At 43.8% G+C, this 25,294-nt stretch overlaps 1 protein-coding gene across 2 annotated transcripts in view; it reads right to left on the bottom strand.

The window, feature by feature from the left end:
- Positions 1 to 25,294, bottom strand: part of GNAO1 (G protein subunit alpha o1) — a 141,806-nt gene that overhangs the window by 115,963 nt on the left and 549 nt on the right. For both annotated transcript variants that reach the window (XM_053987267.1, XM_053987268.1), the window contains exon 2: positions 25,181 to 25,223. In XM_053987267.1, the coding sequence (XP_053843242.1) occupies positions 25,181 to 25,223 (43 nt within the window). The remainder of the gene's footprint in view (positions 1 to 25,180; positions 25,224 to 25,294) is intronic.

The raw sequence follows: 25,294 nt of genomic DNA, 5'->3' as shown, positions 1-25,294 counted from the left end.
TGACCTGAGCAACTGTCTCCGTGTATTTGTGCCTTTGTCTTGGCATTTTCAGCAGGGTACAATTAATTAAAATTCCTGATTAATTAAAATATTTTGCAACAACAGCAGCAAAAATTGTTTGGAGAAAAGCCTGTGCAAAGTGAAACGGGAGCCTGGTTGGTATGAATATGCATAGTGCCCAAAGTACACTGTACTGGCATGTGCAGCCTGTCCCTAAAGTAAATGACATAGTGAAGGAAGAGGAAAGTAGAAGCTTGACAGATGATGACACAGGGGTGTAAAAATTTGCATTATCCCCTGTATTTCCCCTAGTGCCTGTATCTCACAGTGCAAGTGCATGGAAATACAGTGGCTTTCAGTACAGCTGGATGAATGCATGGCTCTGCCAAGGAATTAGGACTTGGCTAGTGCTCCTGCTCCTTGTTCTGACCATCACTGGCTGAAAAAGCTTGTACAAGTTGCTTTTCCCTTCTGGGCTTTGGTTTCCCCTCTGTAAAATGCAAACAACACCACTTCTCTATCTTGTGTGAAGTGCTATGAGAAGGAGAGAGAAAGAAATACAGTACAGAAAGAGAAATACGTGTTAGCAAGTGACTCTCTTTCCTTTTGCCTTTGTCAGATCCGTACTATAATGGGAGCCAGCTCCAGTAGCTCGGAGCTGTGAGGAAATCCTTGTTGTGCTCTGAAAGCCCTGCAGCGGACTGTCATTGTCAAAGTGCTGATGAATGGTTCCACTGGGGATCCAGAGTCTGCTCCGGCGGGAAAACAGCAAGCCTCAATAAACAGCTCCTGCTATTGCCCAATCCGGATAATTAACACTTCTGCAGTTTTAGATGGAAAATGCCTCGTTCTTGCACAGAATGCAGGGGGCCCTTGGCCCCGTTCTGTCAGCGGAGCAGTCCCGGCCCTGGCTCTGCCTCACAGAGGGAATGCCCTCTTTGAAATGCCAGCAAAGGGGATGAAGTTTCTCCCCTTCCCCTCCTTTCATTTTTAAAACAGGGTTTCTTTGGCAAGCATGACTCCCACTTTAGCAATTTACGGGCTACATGGAAGAAGTCATACTCTGAAAGAGTAATTTCAAAAAACATCTGCCTGCAAATGGTGCGTGTTTATGCAGCAGCTCTGTTCCTGGAGGGGGTGAAGACTTTGGGCCGCTCATTTTTAGGGTCAAAAATTAATTTTGCAACTTCCACACCAAGAGGGCAAAGAGTTAGAAAGAGAGAGATCTCTTGCCTTGAGCAGGATTACCAGAGCCCTTCTTCCCAGTACACATGGCAGTGCCAGGCAAAATACTTTCAGGGCAGAATGATACATAACAGCCAGACCACCATGGTCACTGGCTATGGTATGTACACAAGTCAGAAAAAAAATCTTGATTATGAGATGTTTTGCAGATTTTCAGGTGTTTAAAGAGATGACTCATATGAAGTTGCTGCTCTGAAGCATGTAAGAATTGCATTTCTCAAATCTCTTATATTAAAGTATGATGAACACACATAATTCTTTCTTTTTAAGGTTTTTGGGTCCACTGTCAACTTCTATGCTGCTACGGAGGATGAGATTTTATTTTTAAAAACCCCAAGCTCTAGAATTGAGGTTTCTCAAATTCATTTGCCTCCAGGGGTTTTTAAGGAAAATTCAGGAGGTATCATAAGGCTTGCAAGAAGGAGTAGGAACCCTGCAGTGACTTTTGAGCATAGTCAACTGAAATTATGAGAGTATAGCCACAGAAGCTTAACATTAGCATTTTCTTTTAAGAAACAAATAACTGACTTAAAATTGATAACTATCCACAATAATTTACTGCACTAAAAGTCCAGTTATGTTCACTAACTGCTCCAAAATGTTGGCTGTCAAACTGAAATGAATAACCAACCCTATTTCTTCTTAATTTCAAATAATATTTACTTAGCTTATGCTTTAAAGAGGGACTGGGATTTTTTTGTTGCTCCAAATCCAGCAGGTAACCAGCTAGGAGGCTCTCAGGCCAGCACAGTGTCACAGCACTATGCAGTGTGGAAGCTCAGTGAATCAGAATCATTTCCACCAAGACTCAAAGGCAGCAAAGAATATTTCCTGGGAACATAAGTGGCCATGACAAACAGTCCTTCCAACTCAGAGAAGCACCAACCTGTTCTTTCAAATGCTACAGGGATCACTGGCTTTTTCCTGCTTCTTTGTTTAAAATACAGTGGTGTGACAGGCGTCTTACTCCCTCCTCCATAGGCTCAGCTTTGCAGTCAGCTCTGCTTTTCTGTGGGGCAAAAGGGCCACTGGTGGAGAGTTACAAAACCCCTCTCCCAGAGGCACTGAGTGGGAAGACATGAGCATGTACCTTGAGCCTGCTGAAAGGCGACATGTTTTGGAGTAGTGATTAGGATGTCGAGGAAGGAGGGGATGAGAGACCCTCTGGGTTTGAACTCTGGCTTGGCCAACACGCTGCCAGATGCACAATCCAGTCCCTCAGCCTCTTCCTACCCAGTTTCTCCACTTGTAAAATGAAGCAATGGTATTGGCTTAATCAGGGACATGCTTTGAGATTCACTAAGAAAAATGCTCTGGATGGTTGTTATTCTCATTTATCCATCGAGTATTGCCAGTCCTGTTGGCTTAAATGAGCTCGTACATGTGAGTAAAAAGTATTCATAGACAAAATGCTTAGCAAATTAAAGGAAATATTTCTATAATATTAAGCATAAAATAATATTAAATATCAATATCTATAATATTTATATAACGTTAGGCCACATTTAGGGCTAACAGCTGGTTGCAGAACAGAGAAACTGATTAGCACAAGCAAATATTAATTAAAATTACAGTCTGTATTCACACACAGGTTTTCTTTCCCATTCTGTTCCTCTGCTTTTTGATTAGGAAATAATCATCACATTACACAGTATTTTCCTCATTAAACTACAAAGATCCCTTGCTTCTTTGGCCAATTAGTGCCCATGTACAATCATCAGGAATACAAATCAAAGCATGTTCCAGCTCTGACCTAATAAGTCATCTACGCAAAATCTAAGCTCTGCGTTTTTCTGTCACTACAGCAATTCTTTTTTCTTTACCCCAAAGCAACCAGCACTGAACAGAACCTTCCTTTCTTAGGAAACTACAAACCCAAATTGCATGGGCTGGGGGCTGCCAGTCACCTCCAGCTTCGCTGGTGGTTTTGTTTTAATCAACAAACCCCAAGAATCCTTCTGCGCTCTGCTTGGGCGCAGGGCTGGCAGGGTGGGTGGCTCCCAGGACACAAGGGAAAAGAGGAAGCTCTGGGAGACTAGAAGAAATTTGCATTTTCCTCAGGGCACATGCTGCAAACAGGGCCCTTTGTTTCTGGCGGCTGGTACCCACTTCTCACCACAAACAGATCCCTTCCTGGCCCCTCCTTTTTTTCTCCTCTCAGAAAAAGGCTGTTTTCGGAGTTTGTACTTCTACATCCACCCCCGCCCCAAATCTGTGTAAGTTATTCTCACTTAAACCAATTTTGCTTTCCCACTGAGTACCAAAGCGTTGTGAGTTACACTGTGCTGTGCTACTCACGCCTACCCGACAGCCATTTTCTGACCAATTTCCTTCTGACATGCATCTTAACCATCTTCAGCTTCACTTATGAATTTGGCCTAAATTGGAGAATAATATACTGAAACTCTGCTAAAAGCAGTACATAATTGATCCTTGCCAGAAGGGGGATATGAGCTTTTTTGTTGTTTTTCAGGGAGACGGAGGGGGAGGCGCTAAGAAGGGGGCTGTGCGCCTGGAGGTTCAGCTCCTGTTTTCTACTTCCCCAGCTATCTTACAGAAGGCAATTAGCAGTGTCTGTTCATCAGTGTGATTCTATTTATTGAAACTTGTTAATAAGCCCAGAATTAGTTTTCCTTGTTAAAAAAAATGCTTCAGTGAAGAATGATTTCAGAGTGGCTTTAGTATGTCTTCTTGCCTAAGAATAATTAGGTTTAATATCTGTCCAGTGGTTTAGGAAACCTAGGTGATAGCTCTGCCAAAGCGTTTCTCAGTCTGCTCTTTCTCCATGCATCACCTGCTGCATGGCCACCCATGTACTCCTGCATGATCCTCCTGCTCCTGTTTCAGTAATGTTTCAGTTTCTTGGCCAATTTTAGCAAATCTGGTGGAGACCTCAAAGGAACTGAGCTCCTAGACTAATTATACAAGATATGGTGGAGGAGAAAAACTGTCCCTGTTCCATCTCTTGGGGACAGGCATCCCTGAGGAACCAAACTGATGCTCACTTTTGAGACAGAACTCACTGAAGCAGAAACTCACAATTTCCAATGCTCAAGGCATGATTTGATTGATTGAGAGGTTTCAAAGGAATAGGGAGAATCAGTGAGAGCACACCTCTCTGCATCAGGCACCACCTCTCTGTGCTGGATGTAGAGTTCCTGATGTGATAGGATCTTGCTCAGGTTACAGCTCTGGCAAATCACTGTAATAGAGCTGATTGATCCCTTACTAACTTCCACTGGGTGGTTCTCCATGGAGGAGAGCCTTCCTCTGTCACTGTGAACTTCCCTAATCTAATTACTGCTAATCAGAAGTGTGAAGAAAAGTATTTTCTCTGGGTTTCAGGTGTGCAGCAGATGGGGCAGCCAACTTGTGGAGTATGGATATTTGTTTGTTTAAATGGGCAGAGAAAGTGATGGATGCTGCAAATCCTGCATCATGTAAAAGCAGCTGAAAGCCCCATGAAATGTTAGGATTGGGTCTGGAAGCTGTGTAATCCCTTTGAATTTTCTAGAAAAGGCTATGGAAAATTTTGCGATGGCAAAGGGGTGGAATTGGCCTATTTTTGCTGTGATTCACCTCACTGTAGAATGTGTGGCACTTGCAGCTACAGACTGACCCAATATGTTTATTTACTGAAACCATCAAACCATCTCTTGCCACGTGCTCCAATCTTCCAGCCCAAATTAGCGGTGGCTCCACTGCTCCAAGTGGAACAAATGCCAGTGTTGTGTTTCACTTGGTCTCCTGCTGCTGCTTTATTTTATTTTGGGTCCTGCTGCCTGTCAGGGAAGAAACACAATCCTGATTTTGTGAGGTTCAAGTGAGCAATTTCACTTTGAAGCTGAACAGGCCATTGCCAAAGGGTTAATGACCATTTTTATCAGTATCCTGGAAAATTGAATCTTTCTCCCAATAACAAATCCTAAGAGCTTTTTCTGGCCTGCATAAGCCAGCACGTATCAATTGCTGCCCTTCAGCTGGCTTGGCAGTGCGGGCACTGAGGGTGTGATGTTCCCTGCGTGACCAGTGCTGGCACACCACAGCACCCTCTAAGCAAATCCACCATTCCCAGGCATTGCAAAGGCAAATCATTCCACTGCTAGAAACCTTTAGCCTCTAAAAAGCAAACCCATCAAAAGCATGTACTGCTTGCTTTACATTAACGGGATGCATTCCAGGCATATTTGCTCTGCTGATCAATGCGTTAAAAAATACATCCTTGCCTAGGTGTGCAGAAACACATCATCAGCGAAACAAGCGTGTGATGGAACAATATCTGATGCAGAGGAAATTTTGTTAGCCCAACACAATCTCAGAATAGTTAAACAGAGCAAAACAACTTGTATTTTGCTCAAATCCTAATGATGTTTATTTACTAGGACAAATATAGCTGAGGGTAGCAACTTATCAACGCTTGCTTTATTTCAAGAGCAAATTGCTACCATGGAACCAGACACTTGATGTTTCCCTGCTATCGCCCAACAAAGAAAGCTCGCTTTACTGACTCGGCTAATGACCAGCAAAGTCGCCTCACGTGGATTATAAAAGTAAAAAGGACAAAAGCTTCAGGATGAAAAATAACAATTTCCCTTGCTTGCTTTTGTGATCAAACAGTAGGAAATTCGCAGCAGAAAACTCTGCTTTGAAATAGAAAAATAATAGTAACAGTGAAAATAAATGACAAGGTCTTGGTTCTATTGAGCTTTAGTGAGCCTGAAAACCCACAAGTTTTGCTGCTGGAGAGTGTATGAGGACTCATTCAAAAGTCAATAATCAGCAGAAAGGGATTAGTGCCTTCCAATAACTGTTCTAACTACAAAGACAGTAAAAGGCTCAAGAAACAGCCATTATTTTATCCCTTTATATAGGCTCATGGCCCTGAGCTTAACATGTACCATGTTTACTATTATGGCAAAAAAGCAAATTTGATCAGAGCAAAACCAACAAATAATCAAACAGCACCATTGGATAAAATCTGCCTTGGTACTTCATGAATTTGCTGAGCTGCTGCACCCCAATCTCAAGTTTCCTGGACTGAGGAATATGTTCTTGCACAGCCTGATCACATCTGCAGGTGTGCAGCAGACTCCTGCATGCAGGACTGTGCACTTCTACCCTTTGGGACAGACTTCCCTTCCTGTTCCCGGACTGACCAAAGTCCAGAACCCCCACATGTCAGCTAGGTGGGAGCAGACCAGGACATTACCAGTTTGTTCTGTGCAGGCATTGAAAAACCAGGTGATAAGAGCTGTTTCTCCACGTTTTGCAGCACCCACAAACAGATTTACTTAAAAGATTCATAACGTAAGAAATCAACTAGAAATGGAAAGTTCAATATCAGATTAAATTGGTTTGGCTATCTCTGACACAAAATATTTATCTACTAGGTTCCCAGAGACATCAAGCTCTGAATCAGTTATCTTAACACAAATCTACAGTTGTAAGTTCTCTCATTTTGGGTTTGAAGTCACACTTCTATCTTGGGCAGCAAATGGCATTTTACTGCTGTTCCTTATGGCCACTGCCCCTTCAGCTTTACTGTTGACATGTTTCTAGGATAAAAAAGGTAACTAAAAGTCATCTCCATGCTTATGTATTCTTCTCTTCATGTTAAAATTTATTCCTAGCTGAAGACCTCAGAATACTTGGTGAACTGGTTGGTGACACCTGGCCCTCTGAATCTACCTTAGCAGCCACCCTAACAAGACAGCAACCTGAATTTAGTCTTGAGCACATGCCAGACCCTACGCTGAAGTGTGGTGCAGGCTTGCAGGACACATTGTTCCTGAGGGCTGATCTGCAGACCAGCTGCACCTAGAGCCTTGCAGCGAGGATATGAGGCAGCATGGGGAATGGCAGGTGGTTGCACATAGAGGGCCACTGGATAGCTCTTGGAACCAGATGTCTTTTTATCTGGCAAGAAGAAAGTTCTTCTTCCCTTATGGCTTTGTGTCTTGGAGGAACTGTCCTACAAGCCACTGGTCCAGAGCAGAGTCTGAGACTTATGTCTCTTTATTCACTTCTTGGTTTATATTTCCAAGACTTTTCTGGGAAGATCAAGCCCCTGAAGAACACTCCCTGTGGGCCAGGGTGGGATGATTGCATGATGAATGTGTCATGCAAAGCTAGGTTAATTCTTCTGTGACACCTCTGAGAAAAACTCCTCCTGGTTTCCATACCTCCACTGCTGCTGCTTGAGTGTTTAATGCCAAAACCAAACGCCTGGTTTTCCTGACTCTTAAGTGAATTCAGTGTAGACTGGTCACTGCACCAAAGGGTTCCAGTAGTTTGTCTTTTATTCATATGGCATCTCTCAGAGGGGGATCACACCCTATGTGTGCAGTGTCTAGCTCTAGGAAGACATGAGGACACCACACCAGCTGGCTTCCACTTGAATGCAAACATGTCACAGGGGTTGTTACAAGGACTTGTGTGATGAAGAGATCAAACTGCTTTGGTGTCAACCAGCAAGCAGCAGCCCGTTTTGTAAGTGTAGTCTTGAAAATCAGCAAGCAATGCCTATCAATGCAGTAGGGTCATTCATGGTCTTCAAACTGACTGGAGGAACCTCTTGAAATAAGGCAATCCATGGCAGGACAGATGGTATCTCTAGATAAGAAGTTATGAATCTCCGGGAAGGGGCCTTGTGGAGATCTGTAAGCTTGAAAAATTTGAGTCTGTCCCGATCCCTGTGTTTTTGTGTTAGAAAAGGCAGAGGGCTTGAGAAAGACAGGGGGAGTCTAGATCCACCTTAAACACCACCAAAGAGATGCAGACTACAAGAAAAGATAAGCCCAACAAAGGCGGTTGCTGAAAACCAACTATATCAACAAACCCCAGCTCCTGCAGCTTGGTGACTATGCTGCCCAGTGACTCCTGTTCATAAAGGGCTGATTCTCCTCCCTTTCAGAAAACAATGTGTTCTACACACTGAAATAAATAACAGCCCCTCACCAAGGCTCCGGCAGTGTCAGGGGGTGTCAGGCTCTGCTCAGCAGATAACAAAGGCGTCAGCATGGAGCCAATCTCCTCCTGCCATCTCATGCTGCCCTTGCTGCACTGAATGAAATTTTTCTCCTAATGGAAATGAAGAAAACCTCCAGTGCAGATAATCCTCTGTTATAATGGCCGTAGATTTGGGAAAGGGGCCAAGCAATGTAAAGAACAAGCCAAATCTCTTTTACTTAAAGCCTGGTCTGAATGTGATAATGTAATGACTTTGATTGGGATGTTTCAAATGCCATTCATTGAGATTGACTTAGCACATAGATGATATCAGCCAAAATAATTAAGAACAAGGAATTGAACAGATAGGATCAGCTGACTCCTCCTTCCCAACAAAGCTGGTATCCTTTTCCAAGTAGTGGAGAGGACTACTTGGTTTAAACACTGCTTAGTCCAACCCAGCTAGCACCCTTTCACTTCCATTGCCCTTTGCTTTCTGTAGAAGAATCAATAACTATCATCTTAAACACAGGCTGAAGTCCCAGGAACCCTCTTTGCAAAGGCAGAGTTCCCGGTTACTTTGTGCCTAACCTCCATCTGGCCAGTGCTGGTCACACTTTGCACTCAGAACTGATTAGAATCCCACTGAAGCCCTTGGGAAGATTCATGTTCATTTCAGTGGATTCTGGATCCATGAGTTTCTTTTAACAATGTAGGTTTCCAAAAGCGTGGTAGCCTTGGCTGTTGTTTAGCTTCCTAGTATCTGTCATAGCTAACTATTATTTCTGTTTTACAGAAATAAAATGCAGCTCAAACTCTGATACTACATACAAGCTTAAAATGGCTTTCAATTACTATTAGCAAGCTTTTAAATGGGATTGTGGTGACAATCCTAAAGAAGCAAAATACTTAGGGGAGAAATTAAGCTATTGGAATGACTGGTTATATTGAATATGCTCCTCACACAGCTGGCAGGAGCAAAATAAAGCTGAAATAAATTGATGACGACCACATTCTGGAGGAATGACAGTTTATCTTAAAAGAGAAAAGAACATTCAGCTTCTCTGCTAAAACAGCTTATGACACTGAGCATTTGGACACTTCTCCCACAAACCAGGAAACCAGTAGCAACCAGAACAACCACAATAGAGCACTTTCTATATCCCACACCAGTATAACTGAGCACAGAAGATAAAATGAGTGCAAAATGCCACAATTCTGAATTTAATATGTCCAATTAGCATCATTCTGATGGCTACAAAGGATGGAAGGCAACAGGGGATTACATTCATTGTCTATTTCAAGTCTTCCACTAGGCAAATAAACTGAGACCTTAAAAAAAAATCTAAAAAACCCCAAAAACCAAACCAACCAACCAACCAACCAAACAAACAAACAAAAACCCCCAAACAAAACCCCTCATATATTGGACAAGCTTTGGAGTGGTTACAAGGCCAAGATCTATTGTTATGGCTGAATTTGTTACAAGCCCTGGGCATATCATAGAGGAATATCTGTATTTGAAGGTTTTCATCTTTCTGGTCATCTAATTCAGCTCCTTCCAGGGAGGTAATTTATTTTCTTCACTGTTGCCTTCATTCACTAGGTTTAGAGATGAAATCAAGATGCATCAGCAGCCTTGAGCAGGGTGTCAATGCTACTTTGAATTTTCCTTCTCTTCTGTTTAATTGAATTTTCATTTGTATCTCCTCAGTTGTTTCCCCTCCAAGGCCTTTCCCCCCCCTCTCTCCCCCCTTTTCTCCACTCATCCATATAGATCCTACAAGCATTTCTGGCAAGCACCAGCTGCAGATACGAGTTCTTGGGCATCTTCTTCTTTTAGAAAAGCACCAAGAGCCCAAATGACACCAGAGCTTGTTCTGTGAAGCTTGAAGTCTGCTTTTCAGAAAGACCAATCTCTTTATTAAATCCACTGCCCTCTCCAAGACATATGATAAGACATGGAGGGCTGCAGAGCTATGCAGGTGTCACTGCAGTGGACAAAAAGCTGTGTCTGGGTTTACAGCCTCTGTTTTGCTGGGTCAGGACTTTGCAGTAGCATTAAAAAGTTATTTCAAGATTTCTCATCTACATTCCCCAAAAATTGTCCTGAGCTCCTGGCAGGCCAGCATTCCAAATGCAGTCTAGCCACAAGCCCTCCACTTCTGATTTGTTTGCCATCAGCATAATCTTTCTTTCAGCTTTGAGCCTGCTTTAGTAGACAAATTCACTAGGAGGGATTTGAGACGTAACCTGTGAAATCTCCCACCTTGAACTGGTATCGCTTCCTCCAACCACTTCCTTTCATTGAGGGGGTCTGTGGTTAAGGATGGTCTCTCTTGCACTGGAAATCTTCAGTATAGGAAAACACACCAACTCCTCCATCCAAACTTGGGTACAAAGGCTAGAAAAGATACAGTTCCTCACAGAGATTCACCACTCATACTTACTACTCCAGCTGAAAGTGATAAAAGCTCTTCTGTGCAGAGAAGTGATTAGGAGAAGCAAGAGAAAATTTCAGACAAAATTATCAGGCCATTGGAGAAAATTCTTTAATGCAAAAACTATCTGCAGTTGAGTGATACACAATTCATATAACAATTCAAATACTCATGTTTTTAAGTCATTTACGAGTAAACCATGAACACTGAGGAATATATAATCTAATAGAAATCTGCATTAGGACAGAGATGGACAAAATGACCTTTCCATGATCTACTCCATCATTCACTAGTATATTTTCTGCTTGTAATTCATTATTCTGAAGTTGTTTACTGTTTTGTCTATGACAAGGGCAACTTCCATCAATGAGTTCTTGAATGTGGAATTCCTGGCTCGTTATCAGAGGAAACCGAGATTCTCATTTGAATATTCACCTTTCTTGCTCTTGTACACGGTACTTGATCCATCACTGAAAAGTTGACATTGCCTTTGGCACTGATGTTCTGCCAATCTGACATAACCTGAGAGATATTCAGGGTATGTTTTGCTACTTAGTGAAAAACTACAGCACTTCAGTCATTAATAATTAAGTGTGAGTTTGCAATTGGATATAAGATCTGCTTCTGTACCTATGTAGGTTTGCATTTATTTTTACACTCATCACGCTGCTGTTGGATATTTACTGCAGGAGCTTTGGGCAAATGGTTCAGTGTCTCTCACTTACAGTAAGGACCACTACTCGCAATAATAGGTATTAAGGAGGTCTTCTAGGAGAGAATAAATCTAGGAGAGAATAAATCTAGGAGAGGTTAAAGAAAGCTTGCTTGTAACTGAACTTGAATTGAAACAGTTTCTCTCCTTTTCCCCTGTGTTTTGATGTTGGTTATGGAAAAGGAAAAGCACATTGTATCATTGTATCTTTTAGCTTGTAGAGTTTTGAGTCCTGCTTCTTCAGCCTCATTTAGGAAGTTAGTCTTTGAGTCTTACCATGAAAAGAGAGCTTGCTAGGATCTCTCTTGTTGACAATCTCTTATGGTCACATCCTACACTGTGAATGGGGAGGCTGCCATTTTTGCTGCCAGCTTTTGCCCTTCTTAACAGCTTTGACAGCTCTGATCCTCTTACTCTTGGCACTTGCTTTGAGCAAAGTTCACATAAAGATGTTGGTGTCCAGTCCAGGCATTGTTGTATCAAGCTGCTGTCAGTCTTCTGGATGACTGCTTAGCAAACAACCTTGTTTTGTTATCCAGAGCCTGAACTTGATCATGATTGCTTGTTTGACTCTTGCTTCAAAAGATTAAGCTCTGTCCCTCTCTGCCTCTTTTTCACTATCTGCACTAAGTTCTTCTCTTGCCTGGTGGTGTTAAACATCTGCCAGGCTGGCCATTTCTCTCCTGCATGCTTGTAAGTGATGTAACAAGTAAACAAAACAAGCATTTAGGGCCTTATTTTCTATTTCCTTAGGGGATAATGCAGGAACACAGTTGAAGCCAGCACGTTACTACTGCAAAAGGCAATGGGAGCAGTAAATTGTTCCAATTCAGAAGCAAGTGGGGCTTCAAAGAACACTAAACAGCCTGGTGTGCTTTCTTGGTTTTTCCTAAGTTCCTTAACATATAGCATCTTCTTTTGGGGAAAAAGGTGTTTAAGTGGAAAGCCTTCTCATAAGGAAAAGAGGAAACACAAAACTTACAGAGGGAAGGGATAGGGCAGGTTCCTTCTGGAGCTTTTGAGAAGCTATGAATGTCACAAATATCTTTCACAAGGAAGACTTTCTACCCTGGTTTATTTACAGGAAGAGCACAAAAGGTGTCCTAATGAAGCTGTGAACTGGTGAGCCCTTGTGAGGCTGGAAGAGCACTGGGGTAGCTCACTGTCTGAATGGGAGATGGGTGAAGATGCAATTCTGTATCTCCCTTTAAAAGGCATCAGTGACCTATGAAAACCACACTGAATACCAAGGTTAGGGTAATCACATCAACGTCAGATTTCAAAATTTGCTCCCAGTAACATGGAATTTGAAAATATTGTTCAGCACTCCTGTAATCAGGATTCTGTAACATTTTGGCACCTCAAGAGGGAAAGTTACCTTATAAATGACAAAGACTGTGTCTAAGGCTGAGGGAAAATAGAAGAGAGAAGTCTCCAAAGCCCAAGACGACTAAAGCTTGTTACAAAACCAGAGTGATCATTGTAGTGTGAAGCAAACCTGAGTTTTGCATTAAAAATGTAAATGTGATTGAAATAGCATAACCAGATTAAATGGATTTGACCTCTAGAAGCATGAAAGATGGTCTAAATACAGTGAAACAGCAACAAATGGCTGCACTTTCCTTTTCACTGCGTTATGCATCACAGAACATTTATTTAAACAACACAGAAATTTCAAGCCAGTAAGAGATTTGCATTTCTTTTACAAGAACTCATAGAGAAAATAAGGCTGGTTTGGGAAAAAACACCCATCATTTAAATGGCTAAAGGCAAAGAAGAACTTAGAAATTGCTTTTCAATCTTGAATGTGACTGATTTACCCTCAAAAATTAAGCCCTAGCACACAGAACTAGCCAGGAGTGACTGAATCCTTCAATATAAGCCCACATCTCAACCTTCAGTACATTGCTGCCTTAAGGGAGCATTTGACAGACATTTCTTTCTGAGTTTTTGGGATATTTTTTTGAGTTATGTTAACTCATATCAATGCCACAGTCTGGTTCACTGCACTGCCATATATCACCATACAAGTGCCACCATACCACCACAGCTCGTAGGGACAGACATCACCAACAAAACGAGATGTTAGTCAAACCCCAGTTTAGGATTTCAGAAGACTGCCAGTAAAATGCTGTATGGAATAAATCTAAGAAGACAACACTCAGAAGCAAAGGAACAAACCAAAGTGGTGAGAAGGGGAATTAGGAAAGATAACCAAACAGTCCCAGCTAAGCCTGGCTTTTTATGCACTCTCAGGGAAAATTTTGCTAGTGCTGTGCTAGTACTGTCCTTCTGGTTTCCACTTGCAGAGGTAAATCTTTAAGTCAACATTGCCATTAGGAACACTGAGTAAGAAGACTAATTTGGATTTTCTCGTAATAGAATCATTGAATAACTTGGGGTAGAGGTCCCTGTCTAGAGCAGAGCTACCATCTCATGTAGACCAGGTTGCACAGGTCCTTGTCCTGTTGAGTTTTGAAAATCTTCAGGGATGATGACTCTCCCCTTTCCTGGGTCCAGTTCCACTTTTGCATCAACCTCCCCATGAAGCATTTTTTCCTTATATACATTTCCATGAAATGCTTCTATGTTGCCTCTGATCTTTCACTGTGTATCTCTAAGAAGAGTCTGGCTTCACATTATCTCTTGCCCTCTTTGAGTGGTGGAAAGGAGCAGCATAGTCTTCCTCAGCTTTCTCTTCTTCAACTCCCTCAGCCTCCCTTTACTCGACCTGTGCACCAGCCCAAATACCTTGGAGGGCCCAGTTTATCAGTGATTCACCCCTTGATTTAGGAGATCCAAAACAGAACATGACATTTCAGATGCTGCTTTGTGAGCACTAAGTAGGGGGGGGAAAGGAAGATTTAATTCCAGATGATTTCACACAACCTAATTTCTCGAAGTCATTAAATACATATAAAATGCTACAATTAAACCTGCTTTTCCTAAAACCAGTGTTTTTTCCTTCTCCTTAAACAAGAAACATGGCAAAGAACTGTAACTGAAATAAATTTGAAAGCTGGTACCTGAGAGCTCCTGTGGCAAAAGCGAAATGCATGTGGCAGGTAAAAGCCCACAACACAAGAATCTTTTTTTTCCCCTGATCTTTTATTTTCCAAAAGGAGTAAGAAACAGAATAACATTTGGACAATGGTTAGATACACAGAGTGGCACTAAAACTGGGTGGCAATCAGCACAAGCAGAAATTATGTGGTCTTCAGCAAGGCTCAGGTGTTAACCCAGTTCTGTTCAGCCCCATTGATGTTGATGTGCTGATGTGTATTAGAAAACTCAGTTGTTCTGGGGTTTGGGGTCTGAGCATGAATGAAACGTGAGCTACCTCCTAAACTTAATCACATACAGATTAGTTGCAGCTCTAATTTGGAAGCCCTGTAAGTCCCATGGCCTCAGTGCAGCAGTGCTGAGCTGTGCGGTCTTCACACAGCTGCGGGGCTGCTGAAAACCGACAGCGGAGAGTTAAGCACGGAGTGAGTCTTCAGGAGGATCCAGACAATCGTTCTGCTGAATGAGGAGGATTCTCCAGGAGAACAGATTGAGCAGGATGTGTCTGAGAGCTTCAGACAGGCTCTGTGCTGCACCAGTGTGTGCCCAAGTTAGTGATGGAGCCACTAAAAATGTGATGATCTTGGTTATTTTAAAAATCTCAGTATATTTATACAGTGACTTTAGAATTTAAATTCACCACTTTGGCTGGGTTTGTATCATTGTTCTGGACACTTTGTAAGAACTTTTTTCCAAATTTTTACTGGAAACTCCAAAACCTATTTTAAAGACCATGAAGGAGTAGTGAACAAAACCAGAATTTAAATTTAATCCTGTATACTGTGTATCTATTTATGCCAGAAGGCCTCACCTATTTGTTTGATCACAGATGCCAACCCTGGAGCTGGGATTTGGCACTGCACTCTCCCGTTCCTCCTTACCAGTGTTTCACAAGGGCTCAGGGCACGCAGAGAGATGCAGATAACAGACCATGACCATCAGCTCATGTATCTATCATTCAAACATCTTAAATGTACACACTGAGCAGCATCAGGTTTCCTGTTGAAGAACTGGCTGGACAGAAACCAACAGCAACAAGTTGATACAGCACCGTGGCTTTTTTCCTGAGCTGTAAAAGCAGGAGGATATAAATTTATCATACCGCTAAATTGAGGAAAACAAGGGCATGCTTCTAGGAGCTTTCTGCTTTATTAAGTAAACAACTCCTTATTCATGTGGAATTTTTTTTCCAATTTGGCTAAATAATTAATCACCGAAGAGTGACTGGTGATTAATGAACACTATGATGACTTTCTGAGGTGTATGTTCATCATGACAATTTTCTTTCATCCCAATGATTTGTGCTGGTGTTACTGACAAAATGTGATGATAAAGGCTCTGCAGTGTCTGTGGTGATACAGATATTCCAATGATACCAATCTGCCCATATTAGAACTTACAAGATGTGAGATGGGGTCCCCACCTAACCTTGGGAAGGAGCATCTATCACCTGGGCATCGGTGCACCAGTCTGGCAATGAGTGATTGATTTCTTATTCTTCCAAGGGCACTGTAGTAAGAGCTCTCCTCGGCAAGTGGAAAGAGCTGGTTTATTTGCAACAAGCTAAACTACCCTGTAACCACCCCTGCTGCAACACCCTTTCACATTGCTTATAGATGTAAAGAGGCTGTGAGTAAATAAAAACAGATTCCCAATATGCACTGAATCAAATACTCAGTTCTGTACTACTTAAGAAGCCAAGCTGATTGTGTTACATTTAAAAGTCATTATGAGGATGGTATTTCTCTCCTGTGGATGAAGCTGAGCAGAAACCTTCATGCTGTGGAGGAGCACATACCCTGCCATGCCAACCATTTAGAAGCACAGGAGAGGATGACAAATTCACATAGCCTTAGCTACTGCAGTCTGAAATTAGGGCATGCAGATCCACATTGTGGTGCCCTGGAAGTAATTTTTAAGATCTCACCATGAATTTTGGAGAGACCCAGAGCTGGTCTGCACCAGTTCCACACAAAATTCCTCCATAAATGTATACATGGGACTATTTCACTGCAAGACATCAAAATGAGATATTCTCCCTCTGCTATAAAGGCAGGAGCTGGATTATAGCAAGGTCCAGATGGAATAAATAAGGAGCACTATACTGGCAGTGGGGAAACATCTCTATATCACTGTTAGATAGCACACGCCACAGCTCTAGAAATCCACCTATAAAACTTCTCATTTGTTACCTAGATAATTCTGCTTAATGTCCATTTTGTGCACTTAGCCTTTCCTATACACTTTTATTTAATGCCTTAAAACTGGAGCTACTAGCTCCAATCAGCTCTAAGAGGGTGAGGATAAACCACCCAATTCTGCTAGAAGGTAGTACACATTTTTATAATTTAAGTGATATTTTCCTCAATAGAGGCCATTCTCATCTTATTCTCTTCTGTAATGATTTCCAGCTGAGGCAGAAATACTCCAAGTCTTGTACCAGACTGTTATGGTGTGTACAAGTTGCTGTTGATTATGCTCTTGTAGACAAGAGAATTTAATACAAGTCTGAAGTTGCTGGAATCTCAAAGCATGAGTCACTGCTCTGCTTTTCAGACTGTTTTAAGCACTTGGGGGGTTATGTTTCAGAGGAGGGACGTGCACAGAGACAAAATGTCCATTGCCAGCCTCCCTGCCAAGGTGTAAGACTGGGGTCTGGTCTGAATTCTCTAAAGAGGAATTTTTCTCTTGGACAAGTGAAAGGCTGCTGAACCACTCAACTGAAGACATCCCTCATGGCCTCCCAGTGAAAACACAGATCTCCCCATTCCTACACTACGTAGCCTGACACATGCCAAAGAAAAGAAAATCCCTTTCCTTGTTATCAAACCCTTTATTTCCTACCTGCATTGGATCCTGCTTCTGCTGAAACCTGCTCCCAGTAGCTCCACTACCCATCCCTCTTGTCTCTCCTTCAAGCTGGTGTATTCCAGCTCCTTTGTTTTAAGCTTACAGATGTTATACTCAGATAAAAGGCTTGCTGATGAACTGAAATCATTTTTGGTGACCAAGTAAAGCAGAACATGCCCAAGAATAAAGAAAAACAAGTAATTCCAGCTCTGCCAGTCCTTCCCTTTCAATGTCAAAAATTTTATTGATTAGCAATTGGAAAACAGGCGTGATATTAGCACTACACAGTTTCCTGGGCTCCCTTCTGAGGGCATTCCTCAGTTCTTTCTCAATTAACGTGAAAGCTGGGGACAGTAAGAATTATATTGCTAAGTTAAGAAATGCCTCCATCAAGAGTTTTATTTTAATATCGCAGTAAGTACACAATGATTGAGTCTTGGATTAAATTTTTTTTTCTCCTTTTTTTCTCAGCACTAGAAAACCATCAGTTCCTTTGCTTTGTGTTACTCAGTAACATTTTTCAGCCTTTTGCCTTTTCTGATTTTAGGCAGATTCTTAAGAGCATCTTATAATCAGGACTGTAATCCTCCAACCTCCCTTACATCTGTAATTTTCCTTAATGGTCTTAAAAATAAAATGAGAATGATTCAATTAATGGTTATGGGGGATTTTTACATTAGGCAGAGCATTTCTTCAGCATTAGAAAATATGTGGCACAAATCATTAGTGTTTCCCTCTATGAATAAAAGAAAAAAAAATTCAAGGCAAGAGAAATGGCTGTAGGTTTAATGTGCCAATGCCTTCTAGATCCTTTAGTTTCCTGGTTTTGGTTTTGTGAATGAAACTTAGCAACATCCAGTATCCCACCAAGTGTCACACAAACATTTGAAATTCATCACATCTCATCAAACCTACAGACTGAACAGATTATCATCTTCAGTGTAGGAAGAACTTGGCCCAAAGTCCAGTGAGCTCAAAGAGAGGATTTGGGGTCAGTAGCATTCAAATTGATTTGAAATAAGTGGGGTTGCTGGTTTCAATATCACCAATGCTAAAAGGTATCAGGCTTCAAAAGTAACCAAGCACTTGAGATGTATTTGGTTTCCTCACCTTCATTTTGGGAATACTCAATTCTTGAGTACTCAGAATAAGGTAATTTATTTTTTAACTTTTCTCTGAAGTGAGGAGAGCTGGAAGTTTTCTTTCAAAAACAAAATACACATTTAAGCAAAGACCACCTGAAACCAGAACTGATCCAGTCATCATGTGAGTCCAGGCTCCACAGAAATAATTTCACACTCTACACAAACCCCCAAATACCAGGAGATTTGCAATAGCACCAGGAAAAGGGACTAGACTCCTAAACACCCTGGCCACTTGAATTTGAGGTTTTGGCAATTCTCACCTGCTGGAGCTCCTCTTTAAACCAACGTAATGAATAAAGGACCAAATCCCATCTTTCACACTCAGTTGCAGTCAGGGTGTAACCATGGACTTCAGAGTGTAGAGGATGGGGCTGTCTGTGCACTGTGTACGGCTGCTGCTTCATTGGAAAAGCTTTCTGCCTTCTTCACTATCTGAGCAGGAGTTTGCAAAACTGAGCTCTTGGACCCTGCACTTGCATCATGATTTCTGGCTGCATATCCATCAGCTTCAACACTCATTTGTGATTTTGTATCCTGCAGATCCAGGAGAAACCATGGGAGCTTGACACTTGCAGAAGCAGGCTGTAACTCTGAAAGGGGACTGAAGAAAACGAGGTAATTTTGCGTATGTGAGTCACTGCGTATGTGACTGCTCTTACTCTCCAACAACCTGCTTCTGTCTTGGCCATCAGTGAAGCACTTCTTCATTTCACTCTTTCTCTTGACCAGACCAAACAGAAGAGCCAACACCATGCCTTGACCTCCATTATTTGTCTCTTTTTCATTCTTCACCCATTTTGATTATCGTCCCTATATTCCTCAGGTAAGCACTCTGGAGAACTCACATCAGGTATGAAGTTGTATGCCAGACAAATAGGAAAGGACAGACTGAAGAGGAAAACCACAACCTTCTTTAATTTGTTACCTAATTCATTTGTCAATCTAATGTCTCTTACAACCTCTGGGTTAGCCAAGCCATAAAACAAAACAGATCCCTGGTTACATTTGTGCAGCAGATTAGTCTCTTTCTTCTGAGCTCATTAAAACAACTGCTTTCATCTCATTAGATTGCTAAAACATTTCCAACAGGACTAGATGTGTCATGTCAGAATATGACAGGCCAATTTCTTTTAAGGTTTTAAAACTGGGTTGGAAGAGGAGAAGCTATGCAGCTCACTGTTGTCACTGAAAGATATTTTTACTTTTATGAGTCCCTAAAACAAGAAACAAATTAAGAACTGTCAAGGAAAAAGAAAAAACACAAACCCAAAATGTATTTTATCTTGCCTCCTAACATTGTTATTGCTTTTCTCTGAAATGTCTCTCAGTCTAATAACAAGAACCTTAAATATAAAAGAAGGAACTATGGTTGTTAATGTTTTGGCACAATTAAAAATCCAAGAGGAAGGAAATAAATGCTGAAAACACGATTACCCTTTGCAACTACAAGCCACAGTGAACAGCCTTACTCTCCTCTGTTTCCAGCTCTTATTCTTGTCTGTTTCAGGGGCAATCTCCCTGTGCTGTACCACTGCAAAGTGTGGAACATGACACCCACAGCATCCAGAGATGCAAGAAAGCATCTGTGAAGGTGGGGAAAAAAGTTGCTCTGAGGGGAGTGCCCTCTCCTATAGTAGCCTCCACTGGGATGATCTCTGACACCCTGGCAGGAGATCCTGCCTTGCTCAGGGTGGGCAATGCACTGCCCAGCTGCCATCCCAGCATGCCAGAGCTGCCCCAGGAGGCAGTTTGCTACTGCTTTCACTGCAGGTTCCACTGCCAAAACAGCCCCACCAGAGCCTCCTTCCTGCTGGGGTCCGTGTGCCACACGCACGGTGCCAAATCCACACACATGGCAGAGTGTGCTGGGGCAGGCCTTGGGAGAATGACACAATTTCATTGGGAAGGCTGCAGCTCTTTCCCTGCTTAGGCTGCAGCTCTTTCCCCTGCTTATTGAAACCCAGCTCAAATACTGCCCAGGTGCAGCCTGTCGCTGCCCTACTTTGGGCTTTAAATCATAGAAATCCTGGAAAACACCAGGAGACAAGGAGGAGGATAGCTCAGCCTGACCTGGTGCTCTAGTGAGGTCCATGCCTCTGGGTTGCCAGCTCATACCACGATCCCAGATGGAAGCAGAGCAGAGTGGGGCTGTGCACCCAGTGCCAGAGGGCAGAAGAGCTGTGCTGGGGAGTGGGACAGACCATGAAGACACAGTTTGCAGCCCTGTCCCTGAGAAGATGCTGCAGAGGCAGAATCTGTGCTGTTAGCCCCTGAGGGGTGAAGTATTCCTGGGGGAAGGGGCTGCAAGTGTGAAATCACTATGGATTTGAGACACAGACATGCAGCAAAGAGCACTGATGTGGGTGTTCACAACACATCATTTCATTTCAATGGCATTTGGCATCAAATTGCTGTAAAACCAGTGGGCGGGGATTGCTTCTCACTGAAGAAGTTCATTAGATTATAAGTAATTTGGTTACATAGAGAGCAAGTAGAACCTGGGGCTGTTTTGAGGGGCTTTTTGAAAAAGGTCAGAACAATATATCAGCCGGCTGTTGGGACTGATGGCTGTTGGGGAGAAGATAGTAGATATTTCAAGATAAACACACTGTACACTAGTGTATTTTTCTCCTGATTGTATATTTCCATCCTTCTCATACTTAACACAAAAAACATTTTGTGAAAATGACTGGCACAGCAGAGAAGCCTATCAACTGAGTTACTGCCAGCACTTCTGGTGAAGAGGCACATCGCTGCTCTCGAGGACATGCAGTGCTGGAAGCACTGGCATCTTGTGAAAGGGAGCTGGACCCAGCTCTCTGTGCCCAGCTCAGCAGGGGACAGAAGCTGCTGCTTCTGCAAAAGCAAAATCCAAAACCAAAACCCAAGCCACAAGATTTTTCCTGTGACCAGGTAAAGCCACGTCTCCTCTGGAATGCCACACCTATTGCTAACCCCTCGTTTGGGAAGGTGAAATGTTGCCCTGGCTCACCAACCAGAACGGTGGCTGCTGAGTAGGTGGCAGGACCTTGTTTTTGGAGCCATGCCAGCTAACTCAGCCTCTCTGAGTAAGCACAATTAAACACTGAATTCCCTGGAAGCTGTGTGCTGATGGCAGTGGATGGTGTCCCCACCCGAGCAGTCCAACCCTGCTCACCACTGGATCGTTGCACGGATTTAAGTGTCCTGTGAAACAGTAAGAGATGGAGATATGCTCAGCGTTCTGCTCTGCTGGGGCTTTTGATGAACAAGCATATTCACTCGAGTTTTAAGTCCCCACAAAAGTATCTTAGAATAACATCAGTCCCAATTTCATGCTGCAATCCAGGTATTCCAGAAAAGAATATTATAAGTTCCAAATTCTGCACATGCTCGACATTTATTTGAATAGGTAAGATCTAAAAAATGTTAACATCCACTATACTCCTACATCATTAATTTACTGAGATAGGGTGGTGTGAGTGGAAGAGTAATTTCTCTTGTCCAGTAACTCTCACCTTCTAGCTTGGATTTTAAAGGAAAGCCCCAGCTTTGCTTGGTTACAGATGGTTTTTAGATTAGGCTGAGTGAAAACAGAATCTGGACACAGCCTGATTCTGAATGCTGTGGCACACTCCGGAGTCTCATTGGCTTGCATGGCACAACCGTGCCTTTCAGAACTGTTCCTCTGACTAGCTTGGCTCTGACCCTTCATTTTGAGGCATGGGTAAAAGTATCTGGACTGCTGTGAAAAAACTGGTTGTGAAAAAATATGGCAAAATTAATCAGCCAAGGTGGAGTAGTCAAAGTGCAAGGCTGAAGGGTGTCAAAACAACCATGAGTGCTAAGAAAAGTGTCATTCCTAGCCTGTGTTGCCACTGTTTGAGATGTACATTCCAGACTCCAGTCTCTGTCATTCACCAGTACCTCTTTTTTTGCTCGATAACCCCCCAGTCACCAGCTAAAAGGTATCTCCAAATATATCACTAAAAAATCCTGAATTACATTTACAAATCCTTATCTACATCCTGGCTACACTCTCAAATTACTTCAATTTCTACTTCTGCTTCTGATATCTAACATTTCAAGGATTAACTGGGCAGTGTGTAACCTCTTCTAGTCCTATGTAACAATGTCTGCTCTCTGTTCCTTTGTCTTAGCATTCTCCAATCTGTCTGTAGATTCCTGTGCTTGTTTTCAAGGCAATACCCAAGTGTGAAGCTGCTTCAGCCATTCATGAGGATGAGATTTATTATCTAGAAGCACACCAATAATACAGTATTAAAAAAATAGCACTCTTTCATCAAAATCTAATGAACATGCGATTTAATCTTTATTAAGAATTCATTAGGTTCTCAGCAAGGCTGTCTAATGGAGCTTGACCAGGTGAAATGCTAATGCCTACATTATATTTAAATTAATTTTCAGCAATGTTAGTTTCCCCGCGTTGTTCCCTGCACATCGCTCTCCCTGGCGCCCATGGCTGCGTGGCTCTCTCCAGATGCTGCTGCCGTGCTCATAGCAACACCACTGTCCCCACCCCAGCCTCCACACACTTCACTGGAGTTTCCACACTCACAGATGCCTCCCAATTTCCAACAGTACAAGCCCATCCACCATAGCAGCTTCCTTGACATTTTCGTATTAGGTACAAAGCTGCAAGCCTAGCATGTCTTACTTTGAGTAGTTGTAATGAAATGCATGTATATATATATATATAAAATGGGTATATTTCCGTCCTCAATATACCAATCTAGTCCAACAAACAGGTTATTATCTTGATATGATTTGCTTCAAAAAACAAGAGCTCTGCTCTTTGGAAAACAAGAGTAATTATAGGCTTATTGTGTAGCCAGTGTGGTCACTGCCTGCCCTCCTGCCTATGGGCTCTATGTGTGCACTCTGCTGTTGTAGTTCCCACAGCCTCTCCCTTTAACCAAAACCCATCACCCGCCATTCTGGCATGCTTCTGCAGAAGCAATTCCTAGAGATTAAATAATTTATTGGTGTTCATCTGCAGTGACATGTCTCCTGATCCACCTTCTGCACACAAACAAGAGCAAATCAGACCCTACCCCACCCCAGACCCAAATCAAACTGTGAGGGTGAAAGGGGGAAAAGCCCTCTTTCAAACACTGAAAGGGGATAATCAGAGCCTCTACAGAAGTAGGGTACACAAACATCAGTGGGGAAAGCCACGGACACCACTGTGCACTGGAGGCGATTCTCCTCACAGTGAGACCTCCCAGCCCCGCAGTGCCTTGGGAAAAGCATTGCCTCAGGCGGGGATGATGGTTTCATTGAACCCCCGAGGGGTGGGCACAGCGGCCACGGAGTTGATACAGAAATATCCAGGTCACCCGCTAAGCCACCCTGCCTGGAGGGGAGCTGGGCTGAAGGCCCAGATCTGCCCCCGTGGTGCACGCACATGCACACGCACATGCACACCCACATTCACATACACACACAAACACTCATACACACACACACACTCACACACACACACACACACACACTCACACACACACACACACACACTCACACACACTTACACAGGCACACTCTCACACACACACACACTCACGCACACTCACACACACTCACGCACACTCACACACACGCTCACGCACACCCGGGCCGGCTACGGGAGCTCAGAGCTGCAGCTTGCGAGGGGCACGGGCCCCTTTGCTTATTCCGGAGCCCCTTACGCTTCTCCCCGGCCCCTCCGGAGGCGGCCGAGCGCGGTGCCGGAGGTGCCCCGCCGCCGCCGGTTCAGCCCCCGCCGGGCGCTGTCCAGCGCGAACCGCCTGAACGCCGCGCCGGGACCCGCCCGTCGGCCCGCGCAGCCCCGGATCCCCGCGCCGGGACCTGCACCCCGCTCCCCGCGTCCCATCCACACCCATCTCTGAGCCTCTTCCCCTCGCTAAGCAACCCCGGTCCCGGGGGGGCCCCTCCCAGACACAGATCTCTCTGCAACCACCAGCATCGCAAAGCGGCAACCGCTCCCAGCTGAAATCCAGACACTGAACCAGCGCCCAGGCTCGTTCCGTGATGGCGCCCGCCTCCAATCAGCCCGTCATGTTTGTAGCGGTGGGAGGACGGGATATTTAATTGTATTTTAATTTTTGAAAAAAAATGGGTGGGGGAGAATAGTCGCACCACGAGTGTACCTCCACCTTTATCAGCCTTCCCTGCACCTGCTTTCCTACGGGGTGCATTTACACGAGCCACGGGGATGCTTGGAAGAGACCTTGCAGTGGGGCTTTTCACTGCTGTTTATTACACGCTTATATCTAATTAAACACAGAAAGAGGGTGTGGGAAGCCCCAGCGAGGAGCAGCGCCGAGTACCGTAGGGAGACTCGGATCCCAGAGCAGGAGATGTTTGAATGAGATGAGTGGCCAAGCTCGTCGTTCATTAATTAAAAGAAGAAGGTACAAGCTCAATAAAAGGGGCTTTCAGTGATAGGGAGCCTTGGTTTAAATCCGCAGAGCCGGCAGATAACACCCCGACATTAAGCTTAACTGACAGCGGTTGGCTTCACGGGGACATCTGCGCCGAGGGGGAAGGTGGGCTGCCGGCCTCCCTCCACCGCCGCCGGGGGCGAGGCCGCGGGGCGACGCTTCAGCACCAGCGGGCCCTGGACAGCGCCGGGAGCGGCGGCGGCCCCGCCGCGCTGTGCCTGCGCGGTCCCCTCAGGTAAACATGGCGCCCGCGGCCCTCGCTCACCTCCGCGAGCCCCCGCCCCGCTCTCCCGCCCCGCACCGCCGCTCACTCGCTCCCCCCGCGGGACTTACTTCATTTGCTTCACGATGGTGCTTTTTCCCGACTCTCCGGCTCCTGTTGGAAGAGAGATGAGGTGGGATAAGCGCGGGGGAAGAGGAGGAGGAGGAGGGGGGCGATGGGGGAAC

The sequence above is a fragment of the Vidua macroura genome, chromosome 11 (genome assembly GCF_024509145.1).
Source record: "Vidua macroura isolate BioBank_ID:100142 chromosome 11, ASM2450914v1, whole genome shotgun sequence".
In the NCBI taxonomy this organism is placed as follows: Eukaryota; Metazoa; Chordata; class Aves; order Passeriformes; family Viduidae; genus Vidua; species Vidua macroura.
The sequence above is the reverse complement of the archived record's forward strand: the minus strand, read 5'-3'. Positions and strand labels throughout refer to the sequence as shown.